This window comes from Glycine max, chromosome 1 (assembly GCF_000004515.6).
Source record: "Glycine max cultivar Williams 82 chromosome 1, Glycine_max_v4.0, whole genome shotgun sequence".
NCBI classification, from domain to species: domain Eukaryota; kingdom Viridiplantae; phylum Streptophyta; class Magnoliopsida; order Fabales; family Fabaceae; genus Glycine; species Glycine max.
In genome coordinates this window covers 55,697,665-55,721,426 of record NC_016088.4, presented here as the reverse complement: position 1 = coordinate 55,721,426, position 23,762 = coordinate 55,697,665, and the positions used below count along the sequence as shown (strand labels likewise).

The following is a 23,762-nucleotide window of genomic DNA, read 5'->3' as shown; positions in this document are numbered from 1 at the left end:
ATTCAAAGTGGGATTATTCCTTATACTTAAACTCCAATAAACAAATCACAAAGCGTGCATTTTCTTGAATCATTTGGTTCCGGTTTGTGCCACAAAAACAGAAAGTGATCTTTACGTTAGTGAAACTTATAGCCGCGGGTATCGTTAAGCTTTTCGCTTTATAGGTTGGTATGAATTATGAGCAGAACAACAAACCAAAACAACTTGGATTCACAAATCATTGCTTCAATTTTAGCTGTGCTGTGCCAGACAAGACACTTATAATGGGAATTTGGTGGTGGAGGCTGATTCTGCTTTCTCTTGCTGGGATTCTCTTCTCTCCTAAACATGGTGCTTCCCAGAGAGGTACGTTCGTACGTAATGACATTAACATACTTTTGTGGTTGACTTTATACATATACTTATAGGTATGAAATATACGTTTATGAAGAATAATGCAAGCTCAGCTCCAAGCGTGTGGTACTACGAGTACGAGTACATCATAATTGGTGGGGGGACGGCGGGGTGCCCTTTAGCAGCGACCCTGTCCCAAAATCACAAGGTTTTGCTGCTTGAACGAGGTGAAAAAAAGAGATGAAAAAAGGTGGCGAGTTTAATTCCTCTACTAACAAAAACTATAATTTGCCAATAAAAAAAACATAATTAAGCAAATGCAATATTAAATATTAATGCATGCCAAATACTAGTCACAATTAACCTCTTCTTTGATGTGTTGTTGTTAGGGAAGCTGGTTGGGATGGAAAGCTGGTGAAGAAGTCATACGAATGGGTGGAGCGATTGTGCGGCAGTGGCAATCAGCGGTGCGGGGTGGATTGTTGGAAGTAGGGGTGCTTCCTTACAATGGCTTCACTTTCGATCATATTAGAACCATCGTTCAGGGGCGGATTCATTCTGGAGAAGATAATGGGTCCAATTTCAACGGGTGAGTTGCAGCTACAAACCACTGATCCAAAGACTTGAAGAGATGCGTGCGTGGCATGAGAACCATCGAGAATCTCTCGGTTCAGGTACCACAACATGCAACACTTGAACTTCTCTGGAGCAGTTCTGCAGAGACACTGTGATGATCATATGGCATTACAACGGAGGATGCCAAGTTGGAAGAGTCGTTGATGCTCATTATAAGGTTATTGGCGTCGACGCTCTCCGCGTTATCGATTAATTATTCTCCCGGAACTAATCCCCAAGTCACTGTTATGATGCTTGGAAGTTACGCATGTACTATCTCAATCTCTATGTGAATGTAAGTATATGGTTGCTGCTCAATATTCTAACTCTTGTTTTCTTGATTAATTTGGTGCAGGTATATGGGAGTTAAAATTTTGAGTGAGGGACTTGCAAGCGGTGAAACCGAGTAGTGTGTATCATATATATGTTCTTTGAGGTTCATCAAATGGTGTTATAGGTCAATGAGAGAATCAGATTAGGTTTATCAATGAAGTTACTTCATAATGAGAAAGATAAGGAATGGCTGCTGTCGCATTGCTCAATCAAAGCCAAAACAGTGGAATAAATATTGTTTCAATTAGAACATTTTTTACAATTCCTCTAGCCGCGGCTACAACTAGAACATTTTTTATGTGTTCCTCAATGAATATAAAGAAAAGTGAAATTAGTTTTTTTTTATCAAATCATAGTTAACCAAAATAGATCCTTAGTTTACTACAGCACTGTTGCCTTCACGGTAAAAAAAATTATACAAAAGGAAAGAGAGAGAATGAAGAAAATGAAGCAAGATGATGCCAGTGAAATGAAAAAGGTTAAAGAGGAGCAGAGAAGGATCCGCCTTATGATACACATTAGTTACTTATGATATAATATTTTCTCAACTTGTCCCTCAAATTAAATTATTAGTTTGTGTACGTTAATCCCTGAAATTTAAACTTTGTGACTAAAAGTTAAGAAAATATTGATGATTATTTTTCAAGTTAAGCCAAAATTGAACTAGCTAGTTAAGTAATATTAAATATTGTAAAATTTATTTTTAAAAACTTAAACTCCAAAGTGGTAAGGTGCAATTTATTCAAAGAGAAAAGCTAGCAAGCAAAGAATCTATGACGATGGAGTAAAAAATAGTGGTGACTTTTTAATTTTTAAGATAAAAAAGATAGCTTTGCATGGAATGCGTAGAAAACAGGCACCACAGCACTGAATGAAAGGATATCCAGGAGCATATGCTACATGGCCTCTCTGAAGCCATATTGGAAGATGTGTTTAGATTTACAATAGAGTTTGAGAAGGACTATATAATAAGCGAACTAGTTGCATGATTCATGTTGCTTTCTTTCTCCGCCAAAGGAGAGTTGCCCGGTAACTGATTTTAGCTTAATTATTAGTGTATGCACTTTGCTCTACTTTTCTCCTTCTACACCGTTTTACGGGTTGGGTATGCAATCATTCTTTAAGAATTTTTCCAACTATTTATTTTAATAACATTTATATTTTTTTAATGAATCTCACCAGAAGTTAATTTATTTGTCTTAAGAACAAGTTTTTGTGAAGAAACTATTCTTACACGTGACTTTTACCTCATTTAACTCTAATGGTAAAATTGAACGAGTATCTATAACGCTGGTTCTTAACAAGTTAAATAACTTTGACCGAGATGCTCTAATTAACTATATATGCATAAGGTATGTTTCAGCGCTAACTTTATTCCACACTCAAGTACATCCCAAATCGTAGGATCATGGGAATGTCATACTTTAATGAAGAATATAAATTTATTAATCTTTATAATAACTAATTTAAAAAAGAATAACTTTTATATTGGTTAACAATATAAAACGTGTTGCATTAACAATAAGTACCTATTAAATTCAACAAAACAAAGTGAACAATGTAATGAGATTATTTTTTAATTTTAGACTAAAATATACGAATAGTCTATTAATCATATAAAGGTTCTTAAGGAAAAGTAGCTGCAATTAGGGATCATGAGGTTGGTTGGAGTGGATTTACAAGAGACAAGTATGAAAAATTAAAATATATAAGCTTTTGAACAATTTATTTATATACTGTATAAGTTTATATAAATCATATACTAAATTATTAACTATTAGTATGTTTGATTTAAATAATATATAAAATTAATAAATAACACGAATAACCAAATAAGATATTTAAGAACTAAATTATTTTATTACTTGCGTAATTTTAATATTTTTAAAAATTATTATAATTATTAATTTATGTTTTTAATAATTATAAAAACTAGACTGTAAAATATATTATTAACTCTAAATGTATATGGTGCAGGGTGGACCCATAATACATAAATTATGTAAAATATATTATATATTATTACTAGGAGAAAGAGGGTACCTCTGTATATTTTTTATAAAATAACAATAAAATGAAACATAAAGAAAGAGTAAAGTTAAATAGAAAATAAGAGTCTAAAGAAGTTGTGAATAATTTTAGTAGGTAGTGTTGAGAACAAAATAGTCTTGACAAAATGTGGAGATCAAAAGAAAATATTTTCTTTATATATTGTAATAATGAAATTTGTAATAGATGAATGCTTTTGAATACATAAATTACATTAATATTAAAATTCATAACAAATAATTTTTTGAACATATAGATTATATTTTAAATTTATAATAAATAATTCATATTTTGATACAAAGTTACTTAAAATTGATAATTTTAAAAAAATATATTGAATTGAATTTAGAAATAAAGATGATAATGATATGTTGAAAGAGATGGAGAAAGTTTCTTAAAAATGTTTTCATTAAAGAAAAACTAGTAAAAAATATTTCATTTAATACAACTATTCTAAGTTATATATGGAGAAGATGTTATTGGTACAGGTCATACAATAAATTATACAACTAAAAGAGAGAAAATTTTGATAAAAAATAGAGAGAAATGAGATAATAAATAATATGATAAAAAGTAATATTAAATAAATTTTAAGTGTGAGTTGAGTCTCACATTAAATAAAAATAAAAAAATTAAACATGTAAGTGAAAAAAATACTTATAAATCTTAAATTTTTGAATTATAATATATTATCAAAGATCAAAGCTTCCGAAACCAAATTTCTTATGTCTTGGGCGGAAATTACACGGTTTGACTAATCATAATGAGTCCCACCTACACCTAGGCTCTTACACATACATGGAGTGTTTCACACTCGTTCGACTTCCCATTTACACTCATGATGATGGACATTTCATATTTGTGTTGTAAAACCCATGACAGAGCGTTTATTTACTACAAATTAAGGGAAGAGAAATAAAGAAGTTTGAATTGAATGTAAAAAAAAACAAAAAAAAAAAAACCTGTACTCCATAGAAAAAATGGGCCAAATTATGGCTAAATGACCAATTTAATGACATGATGCTAATAAAAAGTTTTCCGTGAGTGTAATCACAAAAGTTGAATCAGTAGAGTGAATTAGAAAAGGCAAATATCACAGATAAAGACAAACAGAATAATTTCAAAGAAGAATTTCGGGTCTTCGTGATAGTGCCCGGGCACTATGAAAACTCAGCCTTCGCCCTTTAGCTTTGTTTGTTTCCTATTTCAGCATCGTATAGGTTCTGAATTTTCAAGTTAATTTCAATACTCTACAAACTCCAATAGTATACTAATTTAATTCCTTCATAATATTGTCTAAGGCTGTAAAGCAAGGTACGTATTATGGACCAACGAACTTTGCTGTCCGGATAGTGATTTTCCACATACCTAATCTGATAAGCAAACCCAATCAATCCAATATTAGTTTGTCAAGGAAATTCATTGGTGTCATGGTGTGAAATCAAACGATGCCGTAGTCGATCAATATCACCAGTGTAGTAAATTGCCATTGTACTAAAAGCGAAAATGTTTTGTATAAGGGTAGAGTTAACAATTAAAAATTATAAAATTATGACTTACGTTAAATTTTATTGAAAATAGTCAATGGAAAAGGGTTGTGGAATACTCCAAGGGACAAAGACTGACTGTTGAACATAGACATTTAAACCAACCAACTTAGTGAAACTTCCAATGAAAATGAATACAAGTAGAAAAAAAGAAAGACAATATAACAGAATAGTCTGAAAGTGAAAGAAAGAAAATGTATCCACCTTGCGCAGGGGGAGCATCACAGCCCTGCTACAATGGTTGTTTTCCTTCTTCTTTTCTTGCCTCCAACTCTGACAACTCTCATAACACTCCCAATTCTAGCCATGACTTTGAGGCAGCCACATCTACCACTCTTCATCCACACACCCAATTCACCAACCATGAGGCTCTCCCTTCTTTGGAAGAGTCCTATATTAACTTCACCAGAGCATACCCTTCATTTGGCAACACTAGTCAAGTTGATCGAATTCGTGACCAAGAATATCACCACTTGAATCCCTCCAATGTTTGTTTTGACTACACTGGATATGGCCTTTTCTCCCACGCTCAGCAGCAAAAGCAAACGGCTTCAGTTGCTTCTTCATCTTCTTGCCCTCCTCCATCCTTGCCTGAACCACCCTTCTTTGTTATCTCCTACAAGCCTGTAACTTTGCATTCTCAGATACTCTACGGCGGCCAGGAATCGGAATTAGAATCCAAAATCAGAGAAAGAATCATGGCGTTTATGAGCATCTCAGAAGCTGATTACACCCTTGTTTTCATTGCCAATGAGGTTTCTGCCTTCAAACTTGTAGCAGACTCTTTCCAATTTCATCCTGATGGAGAGCTTCTTACAGTGTATGATCACAAGAGCGAGGCAGTGGATGAGATTATTGAGACCTGCAAGGAGCAAGGAGTTCATGTCTCGTCAGCTAAGTTCTTCTGGCCAAGTCTCAGAATCATGAGCAGAAAACTGAAGAAAAAGATAATGAGTAGAAGAGGGAAGAGAAAAAGAGGTTTATTTGTTTTCCCACCTCATTCAAATGTTACTGGAACACCCTATTCGTATATTTGGATGTCCTTGGCACAGGAAAATGGGTGGCATGTCTTGCTTGATGCACGTGCATTGGGATCTAAGGAGATGGACACATTGGGCCTCGCTATGTTTAAGCCTGATTTTATGGTATGTTCCTTTTACAAAGTCTTTGGTGAAAACCCATCAGGTTTTGGGTGCTTATTTATCAAGAAATCCACTATCTCTGCTCTAAAAGAATCAGACAATGCTACAAGCATGGGAATTGTAGGCCTGTTTCCAGCATCTAGACAAGAAACTGAACCAAAGGAACAAGAGTTTGTCATGGATAATGAAGAAACTGAAACAAAATCAGTGTCAGCACATGGGACTGAAGAAGTGTTTTCAACAGAAATTGTGGAGTTAAGCTTAAGCGCATCCCTCGAGTCAGGTAAATGTAGAGAAAGATTTGGCACGGTGAGTGGAGGCTTAGAGGTTGAGTGTAGAGGATTGGACCATGCTGACTCGGTGGGGCTAATAGCAATTAGTATTAGGGGTAAGTATCTTATCAATTGGCTGGTTAATGCATTAATTAGTCTTCAACATCCACATGCTCCAACTGGGCTTTCTCTAATTAGGATATATGGACCTAAGATAGATTCACACCGTGGACCTGCTGTGGCATTTAATGTGTTTGATTGGAAAGGAGAAAAGGTAGATCCTGCAATTGTACAAAAACTAGCAGATAGGAACAATGTATCTTTAAGTAGTGCTTTTTTGCAAAACATATGGTTCTCGGACAAGAGTGATGAAGAGGGACAAAGGACTTTGGAAAGCAAAGTGCATAGGGTGAAAGTGTTGGGCCAACCTAATAAGACACAGAGCAGTGGTTTTGGGATAACTGTGGTGACAGCTTCACTTGGTTTTTTGACAAACTTTGAAGATCTATACAGGCTATGGGCTTTTCTTTCCAGGTTCCTAGATGCAGACTTTGTGGAGAAAGAGAAATGGAGATACTTGGCTCTAAATCACAAAACCATTTATATATGAGTTGTTACCATTTTGCTTTCGATCATTTTTTTTTCATTTATGTTATACCCATATAATTTCTATATTTCCGTACTGTTCAACAATGTATCTGTCTACTAATCTACTGCATGTCTGCATCCCTCGGACACTAATAAGTGATAACATCATCTCAAATTGTTCTTTTTCTTTTCTTTTCTTTTTTTCTATTTTTGGTGTATTATCTGATTTTGTTGAATATGATTTTTTTTGCATTAATATATGATTTTTTTCTTAATAGGTATTTTTATTTTTATTTTATGTTAACTTTCAATTATATGTTTTTGTCGTTAATATTAGAAACTCTAATTTTATTTATTTATTTAGTCGGAAGAGATTTTAAAAGTTTAATTTGATGAAAATAGAAAAGTAACTTGAATCCAACCCCAAAGGCCCAAATAACCAAGACGATTGGTTTGAAGAATAAAATTGGATCGCTGGCCCAATTCACCTGGTTACGTATGTTGTTGGTGGCGACATGTAACCTAATAAGGAAAAAACCACATTATTGTTATAGTTTATCGTTTGAGTAAATTACAAGGATTCTTTCTGACATTTTTTCTTATTACACTTATATTCTTCCATTTCTCGATTTTGTAATCCTATAAAAAAATCCCTAATCTATTTTCTGGTGTAACATCAGACACCCATTTTCACCACTCATTGCGTTGATATATAGGTGCATGATTGTTGACGTGACACTAATATACTCATGTAACACACTAACACCTGCCAAAGTACACTAATACATATGTTAACATTGGTATATTGGCAGTGCAGATGATTTCTTGGCTCATTCTCAGTATAGACCACTAGTTATCTTGGTTGACCAATTAGCTAGCTTTTATTAATTAATATTATTGTTTCAAATTCTTTTAACTAAAAGGTTAATATTTTATTTTTATTTATAATAAATAACTCTTTATCTTAATATAAACTTCAAATTAAACTTTAAAATATACATTAGTAATTATAATCTCTCTTTGTAACTATTACTGTGGTGAGAATCTAACGAAAGATGATTATAGGGATAATTTAATTTCGGATAAATTCAAATCTAAATTGATCTAGACTAATTTAAACTTTCTCAATTTCATTCACTAAATTTTCTTCATTTGATTTTTATTTTATTTTAATTTGTTTTTCACTTCTCACTTATTTTCTTTCCTACGAGACTAACAAACAACAAAAGGTAAGTCGAAACACACATATATATATCAATAACATTAAATATGACGTTAATATATGTAGGCTCTAGCTAAAGTCAATTTTATTAAGTGTACAGAGATAGATAGATCGGTTTTCTTTTTGATTAAGTCGAGTTGGTGAAGTCAACCTAACACAAAATCATCCTTAACTCAAACTTCTTTTTTAGAAGAACTTAACTCAAACTTAGCCGAGTAATTTGTTTTTTGAATCATAAAAAGCTGGGTAATTTTTGTAACTCACGTTTTATTAAATATTCTGGATGGCCTATCAAATTTGATTGATTTTAACATCTTAAGTTATGCTTGTTTTAAATTTTGGTATGCTTGATTTGAAAAAAATGAATTTTCAAGAATTAATTTAACATTTGAATTTGTAATAATAAATTTGAAAAAATTATATTGTAAAAATTTAATTTTTTTAAAAATATTTTATGTTTAGATATGATTTTTTAAATGCAAGTAAAAAATGATTTTTTATTTGATAAAATAAAATTATTTTTTAAATGTAAATAAGATATAACTTATAAATATGATTCCTTAATTAGTTCAACTAAATATTTTTTTCAGAATAAATTATATTCATTGTATTATTAATTTTTAAAATAAAAAATGATAGAAAATACCTTTCGTTATTGTACAAATAGATTATTTTTCCCCAACTAATATCCAATGAGACACGCAGACATAGACTTATAAATTTAAAATTTATTCATTTTAAATAAGTTTGATATTTAAAAAATAGTTATTAAATTTGGATGTGTTTCTTTAGCTATTTTTAATATTATTATCTAATTAAAATTCAAGTTTCACTTCGATAATTTATATTAACATTTAATGAGAAACTTAATGACATGAATTATCAAAGTGGAATTCTAATTTTTATTGAAAAATAACCTTAGAGAGATTACAGTAAATGCTTATAAATTTCATTCGTAAAAATTTTGTTTAATTTAAATTCAATAATATGTTATCATTTCTACGTTTCAAAATAAGTGGCGCGCTGTATTTGAAAAAAAATCCTTAATTAAATGTTAAGTTATTTTAATATTTTAAATAAATTTCATTTTAAATTTTAATGTAAGATTGTATTAATAATAAGATTAACTTTGTAAAATTATTATTATTTATTTATTTATTAAAAAAATTGTCTGTGTAAAATTACCTAAGAGAATACTTATTTTGAGATAAACTAAGTATATATCATCAAATTAATAAAATTTATTATTTCCTTTTTTTATAAATAGTACTCCATTCATTCATTTTAAATTGTTAATTTTTTATAATTTTTATGTTTCTGTTTATCTCTCATTTGTAAATTTCAAAATCATATTAATTATTATTTTACTAATTATATCCTAATTTATTTCTTAATCTTTACTTAATTTACATGTGCATTTATTATGGAGAGAAAATAAAATAAAGAATTTTAAAACTATTTTATTAGAATTAAAAAATTTATTATATTTCTAATTTTTTTCATAAAAAATTTTAAAAAATAGATAAAAAAAAACGAATGAAGTATAATTTAGTGTTTTTTCTTACCATACAAATAGTGCCAAATCCCCTAAACCACAAGACATAAAACATGGTCTTGTACATTGAAGGGAAGAAAAAAAATAAACCAAACCGTGTCCCCTCGTGCAGAGCGTGGAATGTGAGGTAGATAAAGAATCATTTATTATGAGTTATTGAATGGGCCTCATTTATATGCAGTTTTCTTTTTGGCAACGTGAAGCGCGAGGCTGTCGTACGGCCGTCAAAAAATTAATCCTCTATTAGATTAGATCTTGACTAATAATACTTATCATAAAGTAATAATAATTTGTGTTTTTTTAATTAAATAATTTAGGATTCGAATATTTTTATCTTATATGAGATCATAATTTTTTATAAATTTTAATTATTATTTTTTACAGAGATTATTTTATACTAATATTATGTTTGGGATGGGACATTTCGTGAAAATAGTTTGAGTTATAAAAGAAATATTGTTTATATTTTATCGGTACTGTTATGTATGAAGAATAAAAATATATTGGGATGCAACGTATTGGGAAGAATACATTTTAGATATTGACTAATATTATGAAGAATACATTTTTTTTATTTTGCATGAAATGTTCTGGGGGATTTGGTATTGGGAGATTTGGTTAATGAGTAGGTTCATAATCTTTTATAATAATCGGTGAAATTATTTGAAACTCATCTTATATATTAAAACTTGTTTATAGTTATAGTTATTGTATAAAGTTGGAACTCAATCAGGAATCTTTTATTTTTTTCATGATGCATTTGTCCTTGAAGGTATCTTTTCTCATGACTTGTGGATATTATTTTTTATTCTGATAACCAATATAATATTTTACTTTGTCTTTAAAAAAATCATTTGCCATAAAAAAACTTATATTAACAAAAACTAATTTACTAACTTTAATTGTGAATAGAATAAAATTTATGGTGTTCAAAAATTGAATATAATATGATAAAAAAGAATCATATGACTCACTTATTTATTTTTATGGAAAAATTAAGAATATTAAAAGTTCCTTAGATTTACAAACTATCAATTATTTTTTACAAATTCTTATGAGTTTGAATGTTTGTAAAAATTTATGAAATTTTTTGAAATCTCTTAAATTTATAAAAAAAATCAAATCTTATGAATTTATATTTTATAAATTTATTAAAATTTAAATCATAAAAGCCTTTTAAAAAATCATTACATTTTCATAAAATATTTTAAAATTCACATAATTTTTTAACTTAAAATATATTTTAAAATCCTAACTGAAGAACGACATAGGTCATAGGTGCATGTGAAGGCAAGAACTTTGTGAAGATAATTTAAAGTAAAGTTACACACGGATAGAATTAATCCTCTGTTACTTACGTTATCAAGTACATCACCCTAAGCTAGCTCGCCTCACGTCCGATTGTAGCATCAGCATGTGAACGGCCAAATAACTAGCAATGTAATTAAAAATGATGAATTAGATACTAGCTAGCCTCGGTGCCATGCCAACTGTATCTTGCTTAATTTTGTGCTGTGCCCATCAAATTGATTTGAAGACAAGAAGCCTCCAATCTTCATCCACGACTTGGATGGAGTGCCAAGACATAATTTTATCCATCAAATAAATACCAATATGCCAAAGAGATGTTCATTTTATGGAGTACATTTTTTTGCGTTTTACCAACTATTTCTTAAACCATCTCTTCTTCTGTTTGGAAAACAAAAATCAGGGGTTATATTTTGATAACCAATAATTTCAAACACTCAATTAATAATTCTATTTTTTTTCTCTCTCATAATATATCATCAATCAAAATCAATAATTTATCTCTTCTTTCTTTTTCTCTCAAATTGTAACCAATTCAAGATTGTTAAGAAAAACATTTTTCAAAAAAAAAAAAAAAAAGAGTTTGGTAACTTGGTAAGTGATTAACGGTTCTACAGTTGCAATAAACACTAATAATTATATATTGGGAAGCATATGGCTCGCATTGCAACGGCACATGTTTTAAACTTTAAAGTTGCCTATGGGGCCCTTCAACAGTGCAAATAGTAGCATATTCTTTGAGATTCATTGTTTTATCCCAATATTTATTAGCTAATTTTAACATAATAACAATATTTATTGGCCTAGATGTGTTTCCACATGTGTAATTAACATAATAATGATTTTTAAACTGTGGTTATAATATATAAAAATCAAAAACCTTTTTGGGAAGAACTACTCTATTTTTGTGTTTGATTTATCTGATTTTGTTCCACGAATCTTAGAAAGAAAGAGAAAAATAGGTAAAAAAAAAAATGAAAGAGAAAGTGAGTATATTCATTGTAATTTTTAACATAATTTATAGTAAAATAAAGTCAGTAATAATTATATACAAATTTAAGATACCCATTTTTAATTTTTAAGAGTTAATAATAAATTATGGTGGAAGAAAAATATTTATTTTATGTTTCAATGAATGATAAAGATTAATTATTGTTTTTCACAGTAAATATTTTGTTGCTTCTTCTTTGGCTAAATCCGATTTTCGTTTTGGCTTGAATAAAAAAAAATAAAAAAATGAGTGTATTAAAAAACTTGTATCCATAAGAAATATAATCATAACAAGAAAGTGAAGGGGAGAAGAAAAGGGAGATTGGTAATTATAATATTGCAAGAGAGACTTGCGTGGTTGTTGGTTGGGGCTAAATGGCAAAGCGGTGGTAAAAAAAAGGGAAAAAAAGAGAAAAGGACGTGGTGTGTGTTTGGGTTGGGTCCTGCTTCTACTTGTACACCTCACCACTGGCTGTTTCCTTTATATATATGCTAAAGTTCCCAACACTTGCCATGTGAGTTTCTCTGCACTCGATCAAACACAAAATGGAAAAGAATGTGGGGATTCTCGCCATTGACATCTACTTCCCTCCCGCTTGCGTTCAGCAGGTCACCCCATTTTCTCTCTTTTCTTTTCAGTTTGTCTTTTAACGTTTTCCAAAACAACCGCGGAAGCTGAGCTCGGTACCTAGAACCTTTGCTCACGCGAATTTTGTTTTCGGTTACTGTTACTCAATTCATTCAAGATTTAGTAGTGCGGTATCTTTTATTTCAATGAGTTGGAACTGGATCAAATCAGTAACGGTTTTCTTAGGTGCATCAAATCGATTTTCCAACCATTTTTGGTGCAAACTGATGCTGTGACTGAGGTCTCGAATTTTTATTTTTTTCACTTTATGTTAGATGAGTTGTCATGTGAAAGGAGCTAGCTGGAAATCATAAGCTCTACGAAATTATTGATTTCTTGTTGATTTTCCCATGCTTCTTTTCTTTGAAGCTATACAATACTCTCGATACTTCCGAAGCATCGTGTCTCGGACCTTATTTTCTTTTGTACTGTTTTTTTTATCTCACTGATATAAAATTGATGTTGCTTCAACCTTTTTGACTTTTAAGTAAGGTTTTCATTTTCTTCACATAACCACACGCAGGAAGCATTGGAGACTCATGATGGTGCCAGTAAAGGGAAGTATACCATTGGACTTGGCCAAGACTGCATGTCATTCTGTACCGAAGTAGAAGATGTCATCTCAATGAGGTTTCTACTCTGATTTGCCATTGTGTTTGGACTTGTCATGTTGTTGCTTGTAGTTACTAGTTAGTATCCCTGCTTCCGAGTTATCCTTGTCCTTTATTGACTATGATATCATAATACATTATATTTTGTAAATGCTAAAGTAAGTTTTACAACTTACAAGCCACCCATGATGAAGATTTAGCTCTGTCAGTTTTTTCCAGGATACATGGAATAATCTGATCTATTTTGATGTTGTCATGAACCATTTAAAACCACAAGAAGGTCATTAGATTTTTGCATTATGTACCACTAGTATTGTCTCTTTTAGATTAAAATGAATCTTTTAATCTTCTGTGATCTTTTAGTCTTAATGTAATTTTATTGTTTTATCCGTCTTGCGTGACACTAGACATACGGTTGAACTTTGAGGCCATTTTAATATATTTTACACTCAGTGGCTGGTTTTGGCATGTTTAATGTTGAATAGGAGTATAGGACTCCAGTGCTGAAGATTTATCTTCAAGCTTATAATTAATATTTCTAATCTCATTTCTTGAAGACTAATATTGCATCTTCAGTTTGACAGTGGTTACTTCTCTTCTTGAGAAGTATGGGATTGATCCTAAACAAATCGGTCGTCTGGAAGTTGGAAGCGAGACCGTGATAGACAAAAGCAAATCCATCAAGACATTCCTGATGCAGATCTTCGAGGTATAGCTTCAGTGTCTAACCACGTGGATTTTGGATATATGATTCAGCCTTAGTTCCACGTATTTAATCTTGGAATGAAATTTCTTGAGCAATTTGGGTGTGTCAAAAGAGCACACGGCTAAAGTGGCTTATACCTAGCTGACAGCTGTGCCCTTTTCATCCTAATACTAACCCGTTACCATCTTTATATAAAGTTATTAAGTAATGTTTTACTGTCTTATAGGATATTTATAATGTTAATAATCAGATTGGGTTGGTTCTATCATATAATTTTCTCAATCACATCATTTATTTCCTTTAGTTTCTAATACAATATTCATTTATTTGTTTGAAACAAACAGAAATATGGAAATACTGACATTGAGGGTGTTGATTCAACTAATGCATGCTATGGAGGAACTGCTGCTCTGTTTAATTGTGTCAATTGGGTGGAGAGCAATTCATGGGATGGACGCTATGGACTTGTTGTCTGCACTGACAGTGCAGTAAGATAATTTCCTAAACATTCACGTTGAATTTGGACTATATTCAGCAATACTAAACATGCTTTGCACTTTCTTATATGTAATAAGGACAATACAACTTCCTAATTCAAAGTTCTAGATTATGTCGTAATGATGGTGGATTAATTTCAAGCTTTTGTAAAATGTTTCCTTTCTCAGGTCTATGCTGAAGGACCTGCCCGACCTACTGGAGGAGCTGCTGCTATTGCCATGCTAATTGGTCCTGATGCTCCCATTTCTTTTGAAAGCAAATTGAGAGGAAGTCATATGTCTCATGTTTACGATTTTTACAAACCTAATCTTGCCAGTGAATATCCAGTAAGCTTTTGAATCCCTTTTCATTTCTGTATAACATTTACCTTTTGGGATCATAAACATAGAAAAACAACTTGCAATTATTTTCCCTTGTGATGATCAAAATTATCCTTGCAAGTTTCACTTTATTTTTGTCTTGATGTGACATGAAGGATAGCATTTGATTGTTCACATCCATTTACTTTTACCCATAACCTGCTGATAGAGTTTCAGGATGCCAACTGCAATAAATTCACATATTTTTTGTGCTGTAGGTTGTTGATGGAAAGCTTTCACAAACTTGTTACCTCATGGCTGTTGATTCTTGCTATAAGAATTTCTGTCACAAGTAAGTCTCTAATGTTAATTTTAGTTATCACAAACATATGTTTTATAAATATAAAATTGAACTCATTCAAATTGATTGAAAGAGTCAAGCCCAAATAACCCAATTTAGATATAGGTTTACTCCACATTTTACTGGCTCAATGCAAATTGAGTCCGGCCTGTCTTGGTCCCTATTGACATTTTTTTTTGTTACACTAAATCACATTTTCAAAATCTTAAATGATGTAATGATGTGAGTTGTGCGCATGTTGAAATTTATTCGAAATCACGAGTGAGACTCATGAAATAGGAAAGGTGAGTTTGTGTTGTTAGCATTTCTTATATTCTAAATGGGGCCCATCAAGGTTTAAAATTGAAAAGAACTGACTGTAAGAATGGAGGAATTCGAGCTAGACAGGATACTGAGCTTGTCCTGCTGATTAGCATTCCACTTACTAGTCGAAGATAAATAAATCTGATAATATTTGTATTAACACTTGTATTGTGTTCAAAGCATCAATAATAACTGACCAATGAAGTACCTAACCATATTTACTTTTGCAGGTTTCAGAAATTCCAGGGAAAACAATTTTCTCTTTTTGATGCTGAATACTTTGTATTTCACTCTCCTTATAACAAGGTAGTTTAGATTTCTTAAGGATCTTGTATTTTTTCTCCCAACTCCATACGATGCATAATATTGCTCCCTGTAACATATTCTATATATTTCTGTATCTCATTGATGTATCTTCTTAATATGTATATTTGTTTTTCTTTAGTATGTCTATTTGTATATTTCTTCTAATTCCATTTGCTTCTGCAGCTTGTACAGAAGAGTTTTGCTCGGTTGTTTTTCAATGACTTCTTGATGAATTCCAGGTCCTCTTCATTTCTCCATCCTCTGAAAAAGTTTCGTTTTCAATCTGTTAATGTGAAGGTGTTTTAATATTGATTATGATTGCAGCTCTGCGGATGAGGTTGCCAAAGAAAAACTGGGACCTTTTGCAACTTTATCTGGTGATGAGAGCTACCAAAGTCGGGATCTTGAAAAGGTTTGAGATCCTATCCCCAAAAATCAATAATCTCCTGTTTCTTTTAGATACTGATTACCTTTCCTTTTTGACCTTGAGTTGGAAAACAATCTAAGGTTCATTTATAGAATTCTATTGCAAATGGACAGTATTGAAACTTTTTGCCGATGATGTGCTATATTATTAATTTGTAGGCATCCCAGCTACTTGCAAAGCCTCTATATGATCAGAAGGTACAACCAACTACTTTGATTCCAAAGCAAGTTGGAAACATGTACACTGCGTCTCTTTATGCAGCATTTGCCTCCCTCATTCACAACAAACATAGCACATTGGTGAATGTTCTGACCACTATCTATGATCAAGCTTCTTCACAACAATGTTTCGTGCTTTCTAATGAATATTTACATTTTTCAATTTTCAGGCAGGTAAGAGGGTGATATTATTCTCATACGGAAGTGGCTTAACTGCCACAATGTTTTCTTTGCAATTACGAGACAGTCAACATCCGTTTAGCTTGTCAAACATGGCTAGAGTGATGAATGTCGATGGAAAATTGAAGTCAAGACATGAGGTAATGATCTATAAAAGTCTAATCAAACATGGAAATGCTCCACATGTGCTATTCTGGTTTAATATTAAATTGAACGTAGCCATGCCGAAAACATAAGAATGCATTTGTTTTAACAAATATTTAACTGATAACTGACAACCGACAAATTTGGTAGAGGTCAAGTTGAGAGACAGATTCAATAAAAGAATTCCTGATTTCTACTTTTAGTGTTTGGTTTATATAGTTACTGTCAGATACTATTGCATGTTTGGGGGATTTTTTTAAAGCTCTAAGGGGGTAATTATTTCCTTAAATTTAGTTGAATCAAGCATGCATATATAGGTGCTAAAGAAATTTCCTTTTAGTTGTGTCCTTCCAGAAATTTTAGAAACTTCAAAGATAGATGTATCATTTTCTGAAGTATCTTAGAACTTGAAGATTAATAATACCTTAAAAGTCAACGGGACAATAAATGGTTGAAGTCGATCAGTCCTTTGTTTTGATTATTGTTGCAATGTTTGTTAAGATGGTGGAAACAGAACCCTGTGTTGAATAGTCTTTTGATGAGTTTATTTTTTTTTAATGCAGTTTCCCCCGGAGGAGTTTGTTGAAAACTTGAAGTTAATGGAGCATAGATATGGTGCGAAGGAATTTGTGACAAGCAAGGACAGTAGCCTTTTATCTCCGGGCACATTCTATCTCACTGAAGTTGACTCCATGTATCGGAGATTCTATTCAAAGAAAACTAAAGAAAGCAGTTTGACTCACGCTGAGAACGGTGTGATTGCTAATGGCGTTGCTAATGGCCACTGATGTTGAGCATGTACAATCAGCAGTCAACTTCGCCTAGAATGAGGAAGGGTATTGTTATTTGCGAAGTTCTGTTGGTAAATTGTTTCTGGGGTGGCAAGTGTTATCGATTCAAACATTTTATTGTATTCTTTTAAGATGTAGCTAGTTACTCTAGTCTAAGTCTTGTACACACAAAAAAAAAAAGTTACTCAAGTCTAAATTTTATCTTTTTCTGTGTATTTTTTGCATTTTAGTGAATGGAAATTAGTCTTTGAATAAAAAAAAGTTGCAATAACTTTTATTCAGGTGGGTTATATGAATCACATGATGGGGTTGGACTCAATTAAAAATCAAATTTTTAGGATTATTTATCATATAATCTCTTTTAATAGTTTTCTTTAGCGTCATTCTTGGACTTTTTTCTATCCTTTTTTTTACAGGTACAAGACTTTCTTCTATCAGTATCTTCACCTGAATCGATTCTGTCGTCCTTTTCTTGACAAGTGTTATATTAATAATACATCATTGTATATAGTTGTTCTGTAATCCCTCCATTTCATCAGTTGTTTTAACCTTTTTTTTCTGAAAAAATTTGTTGTTTTAAAATTTCAAAGTCTAATTAACATTTATTCTCAAATATACAACATATTTAATACTCACTATTACTAGTGCATCAAAGATAAAGTTATTAAATTATAACATTTTAGTTTAAATATAACTATTTTATTTCTATTAAATATTTTTTTAATTTACGTGTATTAATCTTTTTTCACTGAATTTGTGTATTAATCTTTTTCTTTTTACAGAAATTTATGTGTTTTAATCTTAAACAACTAAAAATTCTGATGGATGGAGTATCCTGAACTTTTTGACAAAAAAAAAATGGGTTTTAAAAAAATTATTTACTGATTTGGTGTTATTTTTTAACAATTTACATAACATGGGTTATTTTTATCACCTAAGATGCAGGATGTGCTACTCTGAGTGGTACTTTATACTCGTTTGACGCCTCCTGTTATGATTGTCATGATATTGATTATATCTATTGATGTAAAAAAAAAAATATTGCCCATAAAAGCTCTTACACTAATGGTTACCCTAACATGCATGTTTTATATAGTTAAGTTACACAAACATTTATATTTCCAAAACCTTTTATAACACTTCTTTCTGCACATTATCCTATATTTTTCTTAAGTGAATAAAAGTCATGTATAAGTGAATACAAATAAATTATAAAAGTAAATAAAATTAATGACTATGAAACTATAAGTGGATTATTTTTTAGAATAAACTATATGTGGAGTTAGTCTTTAAAGAAAAAGGATTATATATACAATATTTACGTTTCTAATTCCATGTGGTATTGTTTTTGGTGGGTCCGTGTAACGTGGAATATTTTTTGGAAATGTGTTTTCTTTTTTCGGAAATTGGTTATAATAAATCCGAGCCTATAATAATGATTCGATATAAATGTGACATTTTTTTTACATTTGATAGTATATATAATTTATGTCAAATATGACATTTTTTTACAACACTTATATTAGATGTTTAAATTTTGTTTTGTACCAAAAAATAATATATTTAATTTTGTAAGAAAAAAAATATACTACAAATTTTAGAAGGATGAATTTTAAATATCCTCATAAATCATGAAAATTATATTTTAGGCTTAATACAATATTATGGCCCCAAGTGTCTCTCATTATAATAATACTGTCCTGACTGGATGCATCTTTACTTTAGGCCCAAACATTTTTAATTGAGTCCATAATGAAATGACTACACGTAAAGACGTGTTGCTTCGTTTTCGCTTTTCAATCATTCGTAGTTTGAAGAAGCCAAGAATCATTCTTCATTAATCGTTATAGCAAAAATGAGTCCATGGCTCGCTCTCACTCAAAAACTGGAACAAGAGAAAAAGATGATGCAAGAGTTGATTACTTAAAATTAAGTAGGTAACAACTAGTTTATTCATATCATAATAAAAAATACAAATATAACATTAAAATTAAATGCAACAAAACACACGAAGGAAAATCTGAAATGGTCAGCAGAAGAAGATGTAAATTAAAACGGTAAACTAACATAACATGTCCAAGTTATGTTATGCCTTTTTCTGATTTGGCTGGAATACATACTTAACGAGGGAGTCTTTGATGGACAAAAGTTGAGGAAACTCATTCTTCAACTTAGAGGCGTCAAGCTCGTTGTTGCTTCTAGGGGCAACAATCACCTTAGCCTGCTCCTCCAGAGTGAAGTTCTTCCATGTAAAGTTCGGATCCACGTATTCCTTGTACATCTGTAAAATCTCGTTGTGACTTACGACTCCAGGGTTGGTGAAATTCCAGATCCCAGTGAGGTTCCGCTTGGCCATCTCCAGCGAGATTGGGAGAAGCTCGTCCAATATGGTCATGGAGTTGGGAATGTCGACAACCTTGTCGTATCGAGTGATCTTAGTGATGAAATTCCGCGGGTTCGACAAATCCGACGAAATCGGCATCCTCACACGCAACGTGCACACGTTCTCGTAGTTCCCAACCAGATCCTCCACCTGTCACATCACATAGAGAGAATATCGATGTTTATAGAAAAGATAAGATCTTGTGGTAGTGTAAGAAGAGAGTAGGTACCATGGCTTTGGTCTTGGAGTAGAAGGATCCGGTGAAATTGGGAGTGTCGTGTTCCTTGAAGGCGATGCCGGATCCGAGAGTGTGGGAAGAATCGTACTCGAAGATGCAGCCGGTGGCGTAGTTGATGAGGATGAGGCCTTTATGATGGCAGACGTCGGCGAGGGTGAGAGTGCCGACGACGTTGGTTCGGATGGTTTCAACTTTGTGAGATTCGCACCAGTCCACATTGGGTCTACCCGTGACACCCGCGGCGTTGAACACGTGGCTGGGCTTCACAGCCGCTATGTCCGCCTCCAACGACGAGCGGTTCTCCAATCTGCCGGTGCCGTACTCATATTGGATCCCGCGCTCTTCGCAGAGCTTACCCAGTAGACCACCAATCCAACCGCTGCGACCGTAGATCAGAAATTTCAATTGCTTCTCGCCGCCATTTGCTTCTGCACCCATCCTCTCTCCCAATACAATCTCGCCATCTTCTACTCCTCTCTCTTTTATATACACACACTGAGCGCGACGGTGATTATAAAAATTATACATTAAGCAAAATTTAAATATTAATTATGGTCAAAATTTTATATCGATTAAACTTTTTGTACAGAAATATGATTATGAGATGTTTTCTTTTTCTTTTCTTTTATCTCTTTTCTTCATTTCTTTACTTCTCTCTTCCATTTCCTCATCCATCCTAAAAATGAACTGTACACTTCAGTGTTTTTCTAAAAATATATAATATTTGCAGTCAAAAAATAAAAATATATAATGTTTGCTTTCTTTTTATTATATTATTTGTTTATTGAGTTAAATAAGTTTTTATTCCTTCAATTTTTTTAAATCTCAATTTTTAGTTTCTCAAATTTTTTTATATAACTTTTCGTTTTTTTATTAATTTTCTTTTAGTAATTTTTTGTCTGTTTTTAGTTATTTATTTATTTTTATTTCTCAAAATTAGTCTTTATTTTATCAGTTTTTTAGTATTGTATATATTTTATATTTGAGATTAATTTTAAGCAATGAAAATAAATAAAAGGTTAAAAATGGGTAAAAATATTTTAAAGGACTAAAATTTATTATGAAAAAAATTATTAAAGAACTAAAAGTTGCTAAGAATATTGAGTGATAAAAAATTATAATATGAAAAGTTGAATTACTGAAAAGTTAATTGATTCTTGTTTATTTTATTTCAAGTTGTACACAGAGAATTTTCTTTCATCATGTGGCGTTACTTGTATGCATTTGTCTTGATGAATACGGATAAAATATTGTCTTGATGAATTATAGGTTAATTTAATATTTGATTTTAAATAACTAATCTTAATTTAATAATATTTTATTCTTTGCCTCCCGTCGACTACCTTCTCCAATCTCCGCTCTCACGCACGTTTTTCGTCCATTATGTTAAATAAAATAAATATGCACAAAGATTTTAATTGACTATTCTCTCAAAGATTTTAATTTTAATTTTAAATTATTTAAATTGATTTCTAATTTTTTTAAATTAAAATTAAATATAATTATAATTAAATATTTTCAAAGCACCATTAAAATTTTCATATATTAAATTAATTTTTGAAACTTTTAAAATTAAAAAAATTAAATAGTATTTTGTATGTGTTTGTAAATATTTGTGTAAAATACTTTACTAACAAGTTATTGATATCAGAAAAAATTACATTCGAATTTTTTAAACAAAATCTCAAGTTTAAATATATGAAAATAAAGTGTTTGGAATAAAAAATCTTATTAAAAATGATAACTTAAATTGCTAACAAAGATTAGTCATGACAAAGATAATAAATATTTTACACTAATAAAGTGATGATGAAAAAAATCTATGTAATCTAAAAGTATTCTAAATATATATAGTATATATATGATTAATAAAAGTCAACTTAGCTTGATTTGATTTTTAAAATTACACTTAAGTGTAAATTTTATCATCCAATCATCATTATTTTTTAAATTTTATCACCCAACTTTTTCCCACACATTTATTATTATATTTTTTAATTTTTGTGTATTTTACCGATCCATTAAATATGTAACGAAGTTTTTATGTGTTCGTAAAAAATGACATTATTTTGTCATTAATTTTTTTAAAAAAATATCATTTTTGTTATCAACATGATATAAAATGTGAAAAAATAAAAAAAAACATAATAATAAAATGTGTGAAAAAAAAATACTTGGATAGTAAAACGTGGTAAAATTTAAAACATAATAAAATGTGTAGGAAGAAGATTGGATAATAAAATTCACCAATAATGATAATTGAGTATGTTAGTAAGATATAATAACAACACACTTTAATTATAAAATTGTTTAACTGCCACATGTTTGGTTTGGTACATATCCTCTTTCTTTCTGTGCCTCAGAGATCACAAAAACCTTAACCCAATGAGTCGCATTCGTGATTAAACACCGTTAAGTTTATGCATTTTGCTGCTCGGAATAATTAAACATCAAATTAACTGTCAATTAAAATTTTGAATATATGTGACATGAATCGTGTTGTGGGTATTTGTTGGTTCATATTTTCTTGTCAATATAAGTCCTTTGTCGATCCTGAAATCGCCACGATGCCAATGGTGACACTGAAAGGAAACCTGTCGTGCTCGCATATATACATGCACAAGAGAATAAAATTGTAGATGACATGTTTCTGTAACCTATAAATTTGCGATGGAGAGTCTTCTCAAATCATAATGATCTCATTTTCAATGGATTTCTTATCAAGGAGTGACCCATCTGCCAACTTTTTTTTTCATATAAAAAATTATTTACATATGATATAAATATTTGTCCCGTAATTTACAAATTAATATGCTATATGTAAAATTTTGGGATTGGGCTTCTCTAAAATATAATCTGCACTTTAGAACGTAAAATGTGCTCATCCTAACTAATCATTAAAAAAGAATAAACAGTTCTTAAACACTTTCAACTAATGAGATCGACAAAAAAAAAAACAGTTTAGATCATTACAATTAATTTTAATTTTCCACATCAAATTTATCTTCTTAAAATATTAAAAATATATCACTAATTATTATTATTATCGTCGTTATCTTCATCATAATAGTGATTATTTCATAATCAGGTAATAACAAAATAACAAGAATGATAATGACAATGATAAACAAGGGTAAAAATAGATTAGAATCAGATTTTAGTAGATCTAAGTTTGACTCGCATTATTATCATTTATAAGTCTAAAGATCCAAAGATCCTGATTTATTATCTGTTAAACATAATTTATTTGCATATATCATGTCCCTCTTGTGAATCACGTACTCTAGCATAGAGATCCTTACTGGATCACCTGACTCTAGTACAATGAAAAAATGTTGATACAATTAATTGACCAAGAAATGCTGCTACTATTCTTTTTAATTTAGTTCTATTGAGATTCAAATAAATGGTCAGTACCATGTGTGTTTGGAATGTTGATACAATGAAATTTTCCTCTTTCCAGTGCATTAAACGCACAGTAATATGCTATGTTTGGTAAGGGAAAATAGAGAGGAAGAGGATAAAAATAGAGAAAAAATAATATAGGCGGGTTTTATGAGGATTTCTCGTCTCTTATTTTTATTTTTATCCTCTCTACCAAAGAGCGTCATAAGTACTTAGTTTATATTTGGATTAAATTTTTTTTCCTTCAAATTCCAATGCTCAACTGCAAATTCTGACATACAAAATGAAGGAAAAAATTATTATTTTACCA

At 30.8% G+C, this 23,762-nt stretch overlaps 3 protein-coding genes and 1 pseudogene across 3 annotated transcripts; 3 read left to right on the top strand and 1 right to left on the bottom strand.

Moving 5' to 3' along the window:
* The first annotated feature begins 263 nt into the window (after window positions 1-263).
* On the top strand, window positions 264-1,176 carry LOC102667490 (protein HOTHEAD-like; annotated as a pseudogene).
* Window positions 1,177-4,837: 3,661 nt separating this feature from the next.
* Window positions 4,838-7,549, top strand: LOC100809950 (molybdenum cofactor sulfurase). The gene has a single exon (XM_003516638.5). The coding sequence runs from the start codon at window positions 5,072-5,074 to the stop codon at window positions 6,899-6,901; it is 1,830 nt and encodes a 609-aa protein (XP_003516686.1). The 5' UTR covers window positions 4,838-5,071; the 3' UTR covers window positions 6,902-7,549.
* A 4,773-nt stretch (window positions 7,550-12,322) lies between these two features.
* LOC100788028 (hydroxymethylglutaryl-CoA synthase) lies at window positions 12,323-17,641 on the top strand. The gene is made up of 12 exons (XM_003517405.4): window positions 12,323-12,563; window positions 13,106-13,212; window positions 13,770-13,902; window positions 14,244-14,387; window positions 14,565-14,723; window positions 14,975-15,048; window positions 15,591-15,666; window positions 15,850-15,905; window positions 15,991-16,078; window positions 16,252-16,392; window positions 16,482-16,631; window positions 17,199-17,641. The coding sequence occupies exons 1-12, from the start codon at window positions 12,501-12,503 to the stop codon at window positions 17,421-17,423; spliced, it is 1,416 nt and encodes a 471-aa protein (XP_003517453.1). The 5' UTR covers window positions 12,323-12,500; the 3' UTR covers window positions 17,424-17,641.
* A 1,708-nt stretch (window positions 17,642-19,349) lies between these two features.
* LOC100787499 (bifunctional dTDP-4-dehydrorhamnose 3,5-epimerase/dTDP-4-dehydrorhamnose reductase) lies at window positions 19,350-20,609 on the bottom strand. Its single transcript, XM_041017144.1, has 2 exons — window positions 20,039-20,609; window positions 19,350-19,959 (listed from the first exon to the last, which is right to left on the bottom strand). Exons 1-2 carry the CDS (start codon window positions 20,573-20,575, stop codon window positions 19,513-19,515), a joined length of 984 nt encoding a protein of 327 aa, XP_040873078.1. The 5' UTR covers window positions 20,576-20,609; the 3' UTR covers window positions 19,350-19,512.
* Between the last annotated feature and the right edge of the window lie 3,153 nt (window positions 20,610-23,762).